This window comes from Sceloporus undulatus, chromosome 4, assembly GCF_019175285.1.
Source record: "Sceloporus undulatus isolate JIND9_A2432 ecotype Alabama chromosome 4, SceUnd_v1.1, whole genome shotgun sequence".
In the NCBI taxonomy this organism is placed as follows: Eukaryota; Metazoa; Chordata; class Lepidosauria; order Squamata; family Phrynosomatidae; genus Sceloporus; species Sceloporus undulatus.
In genome coordinates, this window is record NC_056525.1 from 102,310,024 (window position 1) to 102,322,588 (window position 12,565).

Sequence of the window (12,565 nt, forward strand, 5' to 3'; positions counted from 1 at the left end):
CTTAGTTCACGTCTGAAGCAGTTCTTCACAGGGGACTAATATTGTTTTTGTTTTTCAAGTCATTTCCTACTTCTGACATCCATAAAGTGGCCCTATCATGGGGTTTTCTTGGCAAGATTTGTTCAGAGGGGGTTTGCTTTTGCCTTCCTCTAAAGCTGAGAAAGCGTGGGTTGCCCAAGATCACCCAGTGGGTTTCCATGACTGAGTGTCGATTCGAACCAGGGTCAGAGTCGAAAGTCCAAACCACTATACCCCACAGGCTTTCAGGAGATTGCTATACTAGAACTCAAAGTGAAGATGCCATGCAGAATAAAATTTGAGGATAAGTGGATCTTAAATGTTTTGAAGCACAGTGTTAGGTTCAATGGCAATGGATGGAAGGGGTTATCACAGGATTATTGCCCATATCAGTGCCAAGTGAGGCAGTTGGGGAAATAAGAAGAGCTACTCAGTCTTGGGTGACAGGTTCAATCCACAACTGGGATTTGAACAAAACAAGTTCCAGTGCCACTTTGAGTAAGATTAAGGTTTGGGAACTCCTGTTCTGCAAATCTGACACATTCACACTGAAAATCCTTAGGGAAGAATACTGAAGTGAAGACAACAGAGCCACCTCTGGTTAAAGAGATAGAAACTTTCTCTGCTTAGTCACCCTAACTTTTTAATTCATTAAGCTGCTTCCTACTTAATGATCAGGGCAACAAAAACAAAAACAAAGTAAATTTGCCCTGTGTTGAAGGAAAAATATTTTTTTAAAAAAGAAGTAAAAATATGAAAGGACAGCAGCTCCAGCCCAGGCAGCTAACTCACTTGTGGGTCTTTGTAAGAGAGGCAAGCCTCCTAAAAGCTCCTACGGAGAGGAAAAGCCAGGGACTCCCTCCATCTGTTTAGCTGTTTTAGTCAAGATTGGGAATCACGCCAATAACTTCCATCTGCCTTCTTCCTCCTCTGCCATAGGACTGCCTTTAACATCAGCCAGAGGAGAAGGTCTCCATTGGATAGTTTGATTCCTCATATTGTTTATGAATTCAAAGATATAGCCACGTTAGTCTGGGAAATCAGTATGTGAAAGGATCCTGTTGCACCTTTGAGATGAAGTGAAAGAAAGATGTTGGTAGCATGAACTTCCCTAGACTGGAGCTTACAGGCGGATCTTATTTCTAAGGACCTACGATTCGTATGACCCACTACAGGATAAGAATTTTCCTTTTTATTAAAAAAGGAAGAAGAAGTGGTGATAGTCTCTGAGATCCATAAACATATGAACATGCAAAGGGATCTTGTAGCACCTTTGAGACTAACTGAAAGAAAGAAGTTGGTAGCAGGAGGTTTCCTAAACTTGAGCCTACAAGGGTTTTATTTCTAAAGGATGAAGGACTCACATGGCCCACTGAATAAGAAGAATTTTCCCTTTCCAAAAAGTGGTGATAGTCTCTAAAAGATGTTGTTGTTATTTCTTACCCACATCTCCCCATGGATCAAGGATGGGAACAACAACAAACCAACAGTTAACCTCAGGCAAACCACATTAATTAAAACATGCAACAGTGTGTATGGGGGGGATCGCATAACTAGTTCAACTAGCCTACAACTAGAAAGAAAGTGATGGCAAGAGCTTTCCTAGACTTGAGCCTCCAGGGGGATCTGACTTCTAAGGACCTAGGATTTACAGGGTCCACTGAATCATCATCAACCAAGTCCTCAAGTCTACCAAAGCTCCTGCTTTCTTTCAAGCTAGTCTCAAAGGTGCTACACCAGATCCCTCTGGAGAGCAGAGACTATCACCCCTCTTTTTTCCATAAGGGGGAAATTCTTCTCATTCAATGGTCCATGTGAGTCCTAGGTCCTTAGACACAGTGGGCCATATGGGTCCTAGGTCCCCTGCATCCACACTGGAGAAATAACCCGGTTTGGAAGCGCTTTAACTCTTTGTCTAGCTCTACAGCTATGGAATTCTGGGAGTTGGAGTTTGTTGTGGGGTCCAGAGGACCCCACAACAAACTCCAACTCCCAGAATGCCATAGCCTTGAGCCAGAAAGAGAGTTAAAGCGCTTCCAAACCGGGTTATTTCTCCCGTGTGGCTGCATCCCGACTTCTTTCTTGCAGGGAGCCTCCAAAGGTGCTGCAAGCTCCCCCTTCTTCTCCCTCCTTCCTCACTCACCTTGCTGCTGGGGGAGAGCTGCTTCCACTCCTTGGCCTTTGAGCTCCCCAATGCATTTGTCTGCATTTGTCCGAGCAGCGGAGTGCTAGCCGAAAACAGGAGCCCCCAGGCGCCCCAGGCTTCAGGTACTCTCCATGAAAGCCAGCTCGCCAGAGCAGCAGCAGCAGCTTGGCTTGGCTTGAAGAAGGGCTGCTGGGGGGGGGGCACCCTTCCTCCTGCTGCTGCTTTCAGTGGGTCCTTCTTCCTTTCCCCACCTGGGAAGCCTTGTGTGGCTTCTCTGAGGGAGGCTGTGGCGCCAAGGAGCCCTCCTTCCTCGCCTCTTCTGTTGGGGAGGGGGTCTGGGGCAGAGAGAGAGAGCAGGTCGTGCTCCAGGGAGGACCAGGCGGAGAAGGAGGGCTGCAGCCTGCAACAGAGAGAGAGGGAGCCCACTAGGCGAAGAAGGAGCAAAGCCTCCCCTCCACCGGGGTTGCTGCTGCTGCTGCTGCTGGGTGTTAAATTTCACCGCTCGCTTGCCTTGCCATTACCTCACCAAACGCATCCCCAGCAGCAGCAGCAGCATCTTCCCCTCCTTCCCTCGCCCTTGGAGGGAAGAAGAAGAGGAGGCGAAAGGCCAGGCCTCCTCCTCGCCTCCAAAGGCCAGCCTCTTGCCCCAGCCTCACACCCAGGGGCACTAGGAGCCCTGCTGGGGGTGGTGGTGTTGTTGTGACCCTAAGGCAAGCACCTATCATGGGGCTTTCTTGGCATGTTTCTTCAGAGGGGATCTGCCATGGCCATCCTCTGAGGTTGAGAAAGTGTGACTCTCTCAGGTCAACCAAGGGTCACACAGTACAGTCCTCCCTTTCTTTACAGGGGATCCGTTCTGGGACACCCACATAAGGGGGAAACTGCATATGCTCGCACCCCATTGAAAACAACCAGGCACACACACCATTCCTTAGATTGTACCGTGGTTTCGGTGTCTGCCGAAAGCTGTGGAAGGGAAGCCCACATGTGGCACAGGCCAACTGTACATGTGTCCCTCCAGATTCGCTAGGGTTAGGGGCACAAGACCCCTGTGAATATGGAAAAACCACAAACAACAAAAACACTATGTTTTTACCTGAGAGGACACCTCTCTAGGAATCTCTAGGTCCTCCAGTGTAACTCTGTGGTCAACCTCCAACAGACACTGACCATAGAACTGCACTGAAGGAGCTACAAATGCTTAGTAGAGTGTTCTCTCTAGGAATCTCTAGGTCTTTCAGTGCAACTTTTAGTTAAAGTTGACGATAGAGTTCCACTGGAGGACCTAGATATTCCTAGAGAGAACATTAATCAAATTCATGAATAATCAAAGCCAAAAATATCAAAGCCACAAATATGGAGGGATGACTGTATATATATTTGCCTCACCCAGGCAGAGAACAAGTCCTGACCAGGGATTTTACCTCTGAAAGGTGGTAGAACCCGTGGCCATGTTCACAAGCGAGGAAATCCAAACTATGAAGCAAAAACGAAGTCAAGACAGCCCCTGGTTGGCTGATTTGCTTCTATCACCAAGTCCAAATCCAAAAGGAATAGTCAAGTCTGAAATAGAGGTCAATCCATAACCAAGCTGTTGAGGAAGAGAGTGATTCCAAATGAAGTTCCTTCAAAGCTGTTGTTGCAGTGGACAAAAGGAACTGGGAAAAGAGTGGGAACACTAGGGATCTTTAGAAGGGGAGGCAGAGCTACTGCCATAAAGTTGCAATTGAAGTTTTGCCTAGTGATTCCCGAAGTTTCTGAAGTTTACTGCGCAGGAGCAGAATAATCCATCTCTGTGACTCACAAAGACCACGAAGAAGATATATATATATATATATATACACACACACACACACACACACACACACACACATCCCACACTCCTCCATGCCACCACCCTCTGAAGGTGCCAGTCACAAATGCAGGTGAAACGTCAGGAATAAACTCTTCCAGAACACGGCCACATATCCATGACAAGAACCCTTGCCGCTTCATATTTCTGGGCCCCTATATGTATCCTTAATTCATAACATCCCATCCTGACAGGAATATTTTTCTGCACTAATGTTACTCATAAATTGGAATTCCCATATACCGCTGAATGTAATGCTAATAGCTGTGACATGAACTAGCAAAATTAAAATGATACCTTCACATTACAATACTACATGTGCAACGTAAATGCAGTTATCTGTCTAACTATCTATCTATATCATGAAGATGTGGTTAAAATGTGATGTTTTAAAGAAAATGTAAAAAGAGTTTTAAAAAATTAAAAATGCATTTTTATAAAAAAAATTAACATTTTGAAATCTGAATTTAAAAAAATCTGGGGCCTCTCCTTTCTCCTCCCCCCGAGCTTCACCCCACTCCCACCATCTCCTAAAACATTTTAAAGTGAAGCAGTTGAATGCCACAGACCATTTCTAGCAAAAGGTGAGTGGTGAGGAGAGTGTTGTTACTCGGTGCGGTTCACACATCCCTGCACCCCCTTAATGACACCACTGGTCACAAGTATTCTTGTCCCTCATTTTTAGCAATGTGTTCCCTTGATCTTCTCTTCCATACATGGCTTCAGTTTGTGGACCTTGAGGTTCTAGTATAAAACAAGGAGGATACTTCAGCCCCGAAACCTGCCATCCCTTCTCACTGGGCAGCAAGAACAGACTTTTTACAAATACCCCACAGTCTTACCCTTAGGCCAACCCATTCAAATTCTTTTACAGTTATAGTCTTAAGACATTGCCATTCATGTTTTGTTAAGGTTCAGCATCTTGACAGGAAAATTAACAATACCGACACAGGCTGAGCCTCCCTTATCCAGAATCCCAAAATGCAAAATATTCCAAACCCCAAAACTTCTTTCATGGGTGGTTGAGATAATGGCACCTTTGTTTGCTGATGTTTTGATGTACACAGATTTCTTTTTCATGCACAACATTATTAGACAATAATAAATAAAATTGCCTTCAGGCTATATAGATATAAGGTGTACATGAAACATAAATGAATTTTGTTTTTTGACTTGGGTCCCATCTCTAATGTACATATATGCAAACACAGGTGTTCCAAAATATAAAAACAAGCTGAAATACAGAACACTTCTGGTCCCAAGCATTTTGGACAAGCAATACTCAACCCTGTATAAAGGACTCCCTTTGCACACTCTCTGTCCAGTAACATTTCTATCACTTTTTTCCCTTATCTTGTCACCTATTGCAACTTTTGTTATGTGGCTCAAAGGATCCACAGATCATGCCACTGCCAGCTACTAACTCCAGCCATTTTTTTGCAATTTGGAATCCTCTGTCCAATTAGACAGTCATTTTCATACATCAGTGTACATGTTAAGTATAGAACAGGTCACATTATTTTGGTTAGCAACCCAATCATGTTTAAAGAATTCAACAGCTTCTTCCACAAAACTTTGTCCACTCAGAATGGGTGCTGCAGTCCTTCAATAACCTTTAGGTGAATGTGATCCAAGTCAGATTTCAATGTGACTTTAGATCAAGGGTAGTCAACACATGTATTCCCAGCACAACAGCTGATTTTGAAGTACTTGCTACCTCATTTGCTACTGATGACAGTATTGCTAGCACTGCCACTGCAGCAAGAGCAGCAATACCAAATTTTGAATTCTTAGGTACCAGTTTAAAGCTACAGTCTTACTGGTTTTACTTGAAAACCTGTTAGCATAACATGTTTTATTCAATTACTTTTTTATTAGCAATGCTTTAACCTAGCCAGAATACATCACAGAATTTGATTTTATTGGATGAGCCATTTGGGATAGGTTTTGAGAGTGACAGTCAAGATTTCTCTAGCTTTAATCCTTTGTTAAATAATCGCTTTGCTGTCTGACATTTTTGAAACCTGCCTCAAAAGAACATTCTGTAATTCTACATAACTTAGAACCAATTCATATGAATCTCTCTGGAATGCTAAGAAATGGGTTGGAATCTTTGTGGTGGTAATTTTGATCTGAGTGCTTCACTATAAAACAAACCACATGTCAACATGCCATCGTTCAAAATGTTTTCCGATTGTTTGCCATGATATCCAGACCTGAAAATTATCATCATGATGAAGCACTCAACCAACCACTTCACTTCAAGCAAAAATGGAAACCAAGATCTCTACTAGTCAGTACAAATCATTTACCTGACACACTAAAACCTAAAGCCTAGAATTAAGTGATAGTATCTAACTTTTGTTTTTGTGGTGCCTTGTTGGCACTTGGCCTATCCCCAGATTCTCTTTTTCTTTATGACTGAATCTTGCATATTTTGAAACAGTTATCATATCCACGTTGAGGTTTCTTTTATTCAGATTTAAGCCTGTTATTTTCAGCTTTCTCATGTTTTTGTATTAACCACACCATGTTCCAAAGTACATAAAGTGAATGATCAAGTGCCGAATGCAACAGGGATTCTCTCCCTCATAAATGCCAAAACAAAAACACAAACCCAGTCCCCATCCAAATGGGGATGTATATACACTTCAAATGTATGCCACCTTCTTTCTATGTTCATCATACATATCTGCTCATATATATTCCAGTGTTTCCAATGATAAAGAGAAGAGAAGTATTCCAGGATAACCTGTTCCAAAGAGAAGACGACAGCAGAGGATTTGCAGTTAGTTCTACGCGTTGTACTACAATATTAAAGTGAAAGTGGGCAACTGCAGGAGGGATGGGAACTAATTTTTCCTCATTTCCCCTTCCCAGACCACAACAGTATATCTGCTGAAACTGGGACAGATGTTATGACATTTCTCATTTCAATTTTGGTAGATTTTAAAACCTATTTTTGTTTTTATTTGCGGGGTATGCAGTGGGGTTGGGGCATGGCACCAAATGGCCTGAATTAGGAGTCTGGAGAGCTTGGGGTCCCAAAGGGCCCCATGAATCACACTGGCCACACTTTGCTCATCCCCACATTAAGGCATTTACTCAGCAGTGCAGACTTGGTTCATGGCTTAGATGAAGCCCCATGATGTGGACTAAAAACTGTTTCGCACAGCCCACAAAAAATGCATTAATAACGTTTCTTCGTAGTCATCTGCAGTTGAATGAATTGAACCTACATCGATGGACCCATTGGAAAAAAAACTTGCAGAGCAGCAAAATGAGCTAAGGGTGCAAGCATATCTATTTTTTCTAAGGAAAAGAATTGATTTTTGTGGACATTAAAGATTTTGGTGCAGTTTCGATTACAGTATTTCAGATATATCCCATTTGCTCCAAAAGGTGATTAAAAACGCTATAGATCCAGTTAAGAAATCTTATATGCATGTGAATAGATATGACTGTTTCAACACCAGGGTTCTAATAAGTGTAGCTGCATACTGGGATATAGGAATCTTTATTTATTTTAGTATATGATTAGTTTAGGGTTGTTTGCGATTGTAGAATATATTTAAATGGACAAATTAAATCATCTTCCAGGTGTCATTGTTGTTGCTGGCATCCTTCCAGGTAACAATCAAGGGCTACCAATGTTCATTCGTGGACTAAATAACTAGGTACTGTCATATTGGTATGAAACAGCTGTAACTAGGAAGGGAAAAGACATGCAGCTCTTGTCACCTAATTTAGCTATTTGTTCAGACAAATTCCTCATAAAGGGCCTAAATATTCTAAATCAGGGATTCCCAACCTGTGCTCCAATGAGCCTTTAGTGCTGTTTGTGTACCTCTCAGGTGTTCTGTGGCTGCTCTAGGAAAATAAAAGAAATAAAAATTGAATGAATTGAAAGAATAAGAATATATTATTATATATACTCCTAAACACCATTAACTTGTAAGACATAGGGTACAGCTCTACCATAGAAATAAGGGCTCCGCAAGTCAAAAAGGTCGGGAACCATTGCTCTAAAGGCACGGATCCCATCTGATCTTGTAAGCTAAGCAGGGAGAACTCTGATTAGTACTTGGATGGCAGACCACCAACAAATGCAAGAAGCTGTAGGCTGTATTTCAGAGGAAGGAACTAGCAAAACCACTTCTGAGCATTCTTTGCTTAAGAAAACTGTATGAAATGAATGGGATCACCACAAGTCAACAGGTAATTTAGAATAACAGAATCATAGGATTGGAAAAGACCCCAAGGGCTATCCAGTTCAACCCCCTACTATGCAGGAATATATAGTCAGATGGTCATCCAGCTTCTGTTTCAAAATCTCCAAAGAAGGAGACTCCACCACACTTCAAGGGAGTGTCTTCCACTCCCTCTTGAGGGTGCACACACACAAATATACACACATTACTAATATGAACCTTAATTTTTGTAGAATGAAGAATTTATTTGATGGTGTGATCTTGAAGTACCTTTTCCCAATTTTGTCTCAGAATTTATTTCTATTTGTCTGAGAAATGGAAGAAAATAACAGAGGTCATTGGAAGAAAATGGACCCAGAGAAGAGGACCTGAATTGTGGTAGAGTAATACCCCCACCCCTGGAAAGCAGCAGATGCTGAGCAATATCACTATTGAACTGTGCGTTTCTTCATTAATTGTTCTTCTTGATTGTTGTTTCTTAAAAATCATACCTATAAATTATGTAGGTAAGATTCTGGTTTTTACTGTGGGGCATTGTTAATGAGGAGTGGCATCAGTCTGGCTTATCGTTTATAGATAAAGATTTTGGTTTCCTGCTGCCTTCCTATGTGAATTCTTTTTACCTTTACTCATTCCTTTTCACTGGGTGAGAAATGGGCTTATCCAAAATTCAAGCTCAAAAAAGGGGAGTAGGGGAAGAACAAAATCCTGAATTAGATTTTTGATGTTCATTCCAGTAAGGTTTCTAGAGCAGTAATTAAACACCAAGGTAGCATTAATGTAATTGAAATAAATATCTCCTTTTCAATACAAAACATATTTAATGTAAGGGTAAAAATAAATACATCTGGTGGCACCTTTTCACTAGTTTTCCTTTCTTTGACATAGACAGATGCTGATAAAAACAGCAATATGTTTTCTGTCTATTAACATTCCCTGTAAGCCATTTGACCCTCATCTGGAGGCAATATGTTTGCTAGGAAGGTTTTCAAATCCCCACAGAGGGTCCTTTCCCATCAAAGTATTGGAAGACACTGGACACTTCTATAGTCACTCACTATAGCCCTTGTTAGAAGTTGCTAATGAAATGATCCTCTTCATAATATTTCACATTTGATTATTGACATTTAATATCAATATTTGCCTGCAATGAATGTTCATTTTACTTTTATTCTTACTTTGTTTTAAAGTATCATCACTACCAACATTTTCCAGGCTCCATCAATATAACAGTCTTATTTGTAAGCTGCCCAGCTAGATCAGAAATGCTGAACTATGCCAAGAAACAGAGATGAGGCATAAAAATACAGGCTTCTTTATTTAGTGTAAATCTCAACGTTTGGCAAAATCTGCGCAGATTCCTAGTGAAGTACAAACTTCAGCAAAGATCTGGCACTAAACAACACTGAGTAGTTTAAAAGATGAAGGAATGGGGGTTTTGTATTGAATAATTTTAGTGTAGGATCCTAGTACTCCTGGAAAACGTTTGAAGAACAGATGTAATTTGGGCATAATATTGTGCCAAAAGAAATACGATCCCCTTCTCTCCCTTCTCCTTTTCTGCTTTTTAAACTTCAGTTGATTTTCCACTACTTCTATCTTTACTGTGAAACACTACACAGTTCTGTCTCAGAGGCTTCATCCAAGCTGTCTCTTGAAACATGTGCAGGAAAATGTTAAATGATACAGGCCAGGGCACTGTGTACATTATAGAAAAGAGGAGTGGAAAAAAGTTTGGCAGATCCATAGATCTTATTCATAACAAGTCCTTACTGATACAGTACTCCCACGGATGTCCTGCAGGAGTGATTTTTAGCTGTATGGGGAACAATATTAAAGAATGTTAGTTGCAGCTACTTTTCCCACCGTGGAGTATTTTTACCACGTGGATATTAAATGTTTTAGCATCCTATTCTCTACATCTGATTTCATTATCTGATCTCCATTACTGTATGTATAGAAAGCGGCTACTGCCATATACAAATCAGGGGTGTAGTATCAGAAGGCTTAGTACGACCCTGAGGATTGCTAATACCAAAAGAAGGAAGAAAAGCCTTCTTCTAAAGAGTTCAGTGAGGATGGAACCTGATCAGTGCCCATGAAATTCTGAAGGAAGAAAAACGTGGGTGGGAAGATGGAAGGGAATAGTCAGGAAATGAATGCAGAAGAAGAGATGCTTAGAGACAAAGTACAGGGTATGCTGAGTACAGCTGAATTCTATCTTTACTTACAAGTGAGTGAATGAACAGAGGAAGTTTACACCTTTCCTCTGTTCCTATTTCTCTCTCTCTCTCTCTCTCTCTCACACACACACACACAGAGCAAATAAATAAATAAAAACATAACCAGTAAATGCTTTGCTGTTATTAACTGCTCTTGAGTCGACTGCAACTCATGTTGACCCTGTGGATGAGACATCTCCAAAAAACCCTGTCCTCCACTGTTCTACTTAGGTCCTGTAAATTCAGACCCGTAACCTCCCTGATTGTGTCTATCCATCTGGCATGCGGTATTCCTCTCTTTCTACTTCACTCCACCCTTCCTAGCACTATTGTCTTTTCTAATGAGTTGTGTCTTCTCATGATATGACCAAAGTATGACAGCCTCAGTTTGATCACCTTGGTTTCCAGGAAGATTTCAGTCTTGATCTCTTCAAGGGCCCATTTGTTTGTTTGTTTTGACTGTCTATGGTGTCAGCACTCTTCTCTAGCACCACATCTCAAATGAGTTGATTTTCTTCTTGTTGGCTTTCTTCACTGTCCAGCTCTTAATCTGTATATGGTGATGGAGAATACAATGGCTTGGATTATTCTAACTTTAGTGCTCAATTGTATATCTTTACACTTTAAGATCTCATCTAGTTCCTTCATAGCTGCCCTTCCCATTCCCAGTCTTCTTCTGATTTCCTGACTGCAATCTCCTTCCTGATCAAGGTATGGGAACTTTTCAACAACTTCAATTTTCTCATTGTCTAGGGTTGGATTTATGTAGTTCCTCCATGGTCATTATTTTTGTTTTCTTTATGTTCAGCATTAAGCCTGCCTTTGCACTTTCTTCTTTGACCTTCCTTAGTAATTGTTCTAAGTCTTGTTTTCTGCTAGTAGTATGGTATCATCCACATATCTAAGATTGTTGATGTTGATCTTCTTAAGTAAGTAAATGCTTACTTATAAGAAGAAAAAAACCAGAGGATTTTTTCTTCATGCCACATACTATGTAATGTAGTTCCTTTGTTTACTCTCTCAGTTGCTTGCCCATACATGCACTCTGAACATTGGCCTCCTTAAGAAGAATACCTAGTCTTTTGGTTTTCTTTCTCAGTTGTTTTTATGGGAATGAGTGCTTTATGTCTAGGTGGCACTATAGAGAACTAGAGGAGACAAAATAATTTTCTTTGTTTTCCTAATGCTGGTGGTTTTTACTGTTTTTCTTTGCATGATCTTCATAAACTAGAACCAAAGAACTAGCAAAACCAAATAAATTATTTATTAGGTCAGGTGTTCCTTGTAGATTCACTTGTAAGTTGTAACAAACAATTAAATTTTTAAAAAATCATTTTGTCATCTTCTGAAAACTCTATTATAGGTCCAACATCAAAGGCAGGGGATTATGTGGAAGTAAAGAGACACAGACATGGATTCAGAGCAATCTTCATGGCACATAGCTTACCTGAGGGAGGCTACATATGGCGAAACCTGGAGGCAGAGAGCAATCAGTGCACTCAGGGCAGTACGTCTTGAGACCATTTCCTTCCAGACTCATGTCTTCTGATGTCCTATTACAATATTTTGACAACAGGTTCTTACCTCTCTCTCTCTCTGTATAGTTCTTCCCTGCTTAACTCCCAAAAAGGTTTTGTGATGACAAAAATGTACAATTATATTCCTTATTTTAAAAAACAAACAAACAGCTCAATAGTTTTCTATCTCCTATTTATTTATTTTATTTTATTTATGCTATTTATATCCCGCCCTTCAGCCCTAAAGGCTATCAGAGCGGCTTAAGAGAGTCATCCTCATGTTTACTTTACCAGTTCATACAAAATGATTCTCATCAGGACAAGTAACACAAATAGGGGCATTATAGTTTGAAATAACTATTTCCAGGTTCTTGAAATGATAAAATTATTAGTATAACAATACTACTGAATAAACAGAGGGGAAGGGATAAGCGATTCCAAGAGGGTTGCAATAAATGTGTGTTTTCTATAGGGCCATGCAGGCTTTTTATGTATTCTGCTCCATTTCCTGCTTGTGGCAAAAGACCCATGGAGAAAATGAAACTACTTCAAAAATTATTTCCTCTGCACACCACAATATATAGTGCTAGGCCATGTAC

At 40.8% G+C, this 12,565-nt stretch overlaps 1 protein-coding gene across 1 annotated transcript in view; it reads right to left on the reverse strand.

Annotated features, from left to right (window-relative positions):
• Positions 1–2,657, reverse strand: part of COL24A1 (collagen type XXIV alpha 1 chain) — a 225,307-nt gene extending 222,650 nt beyond the window's left edge. The window contains exon 1 of the mRNA XM_042463503.1: positions 2,162–2,657. Coding sequence (XP_042319437.1) covers positions 2,162–2,217 — 56 coding nt within the window. The 5' untranslated portion in view covers positions 2,218–2,657. The remainder of the gene's footprint in view (positions 1–2,161) is intronic.
• Between the last annotated feature and the right edge of the window lie 9,908 nt (positions 2,658–12,565).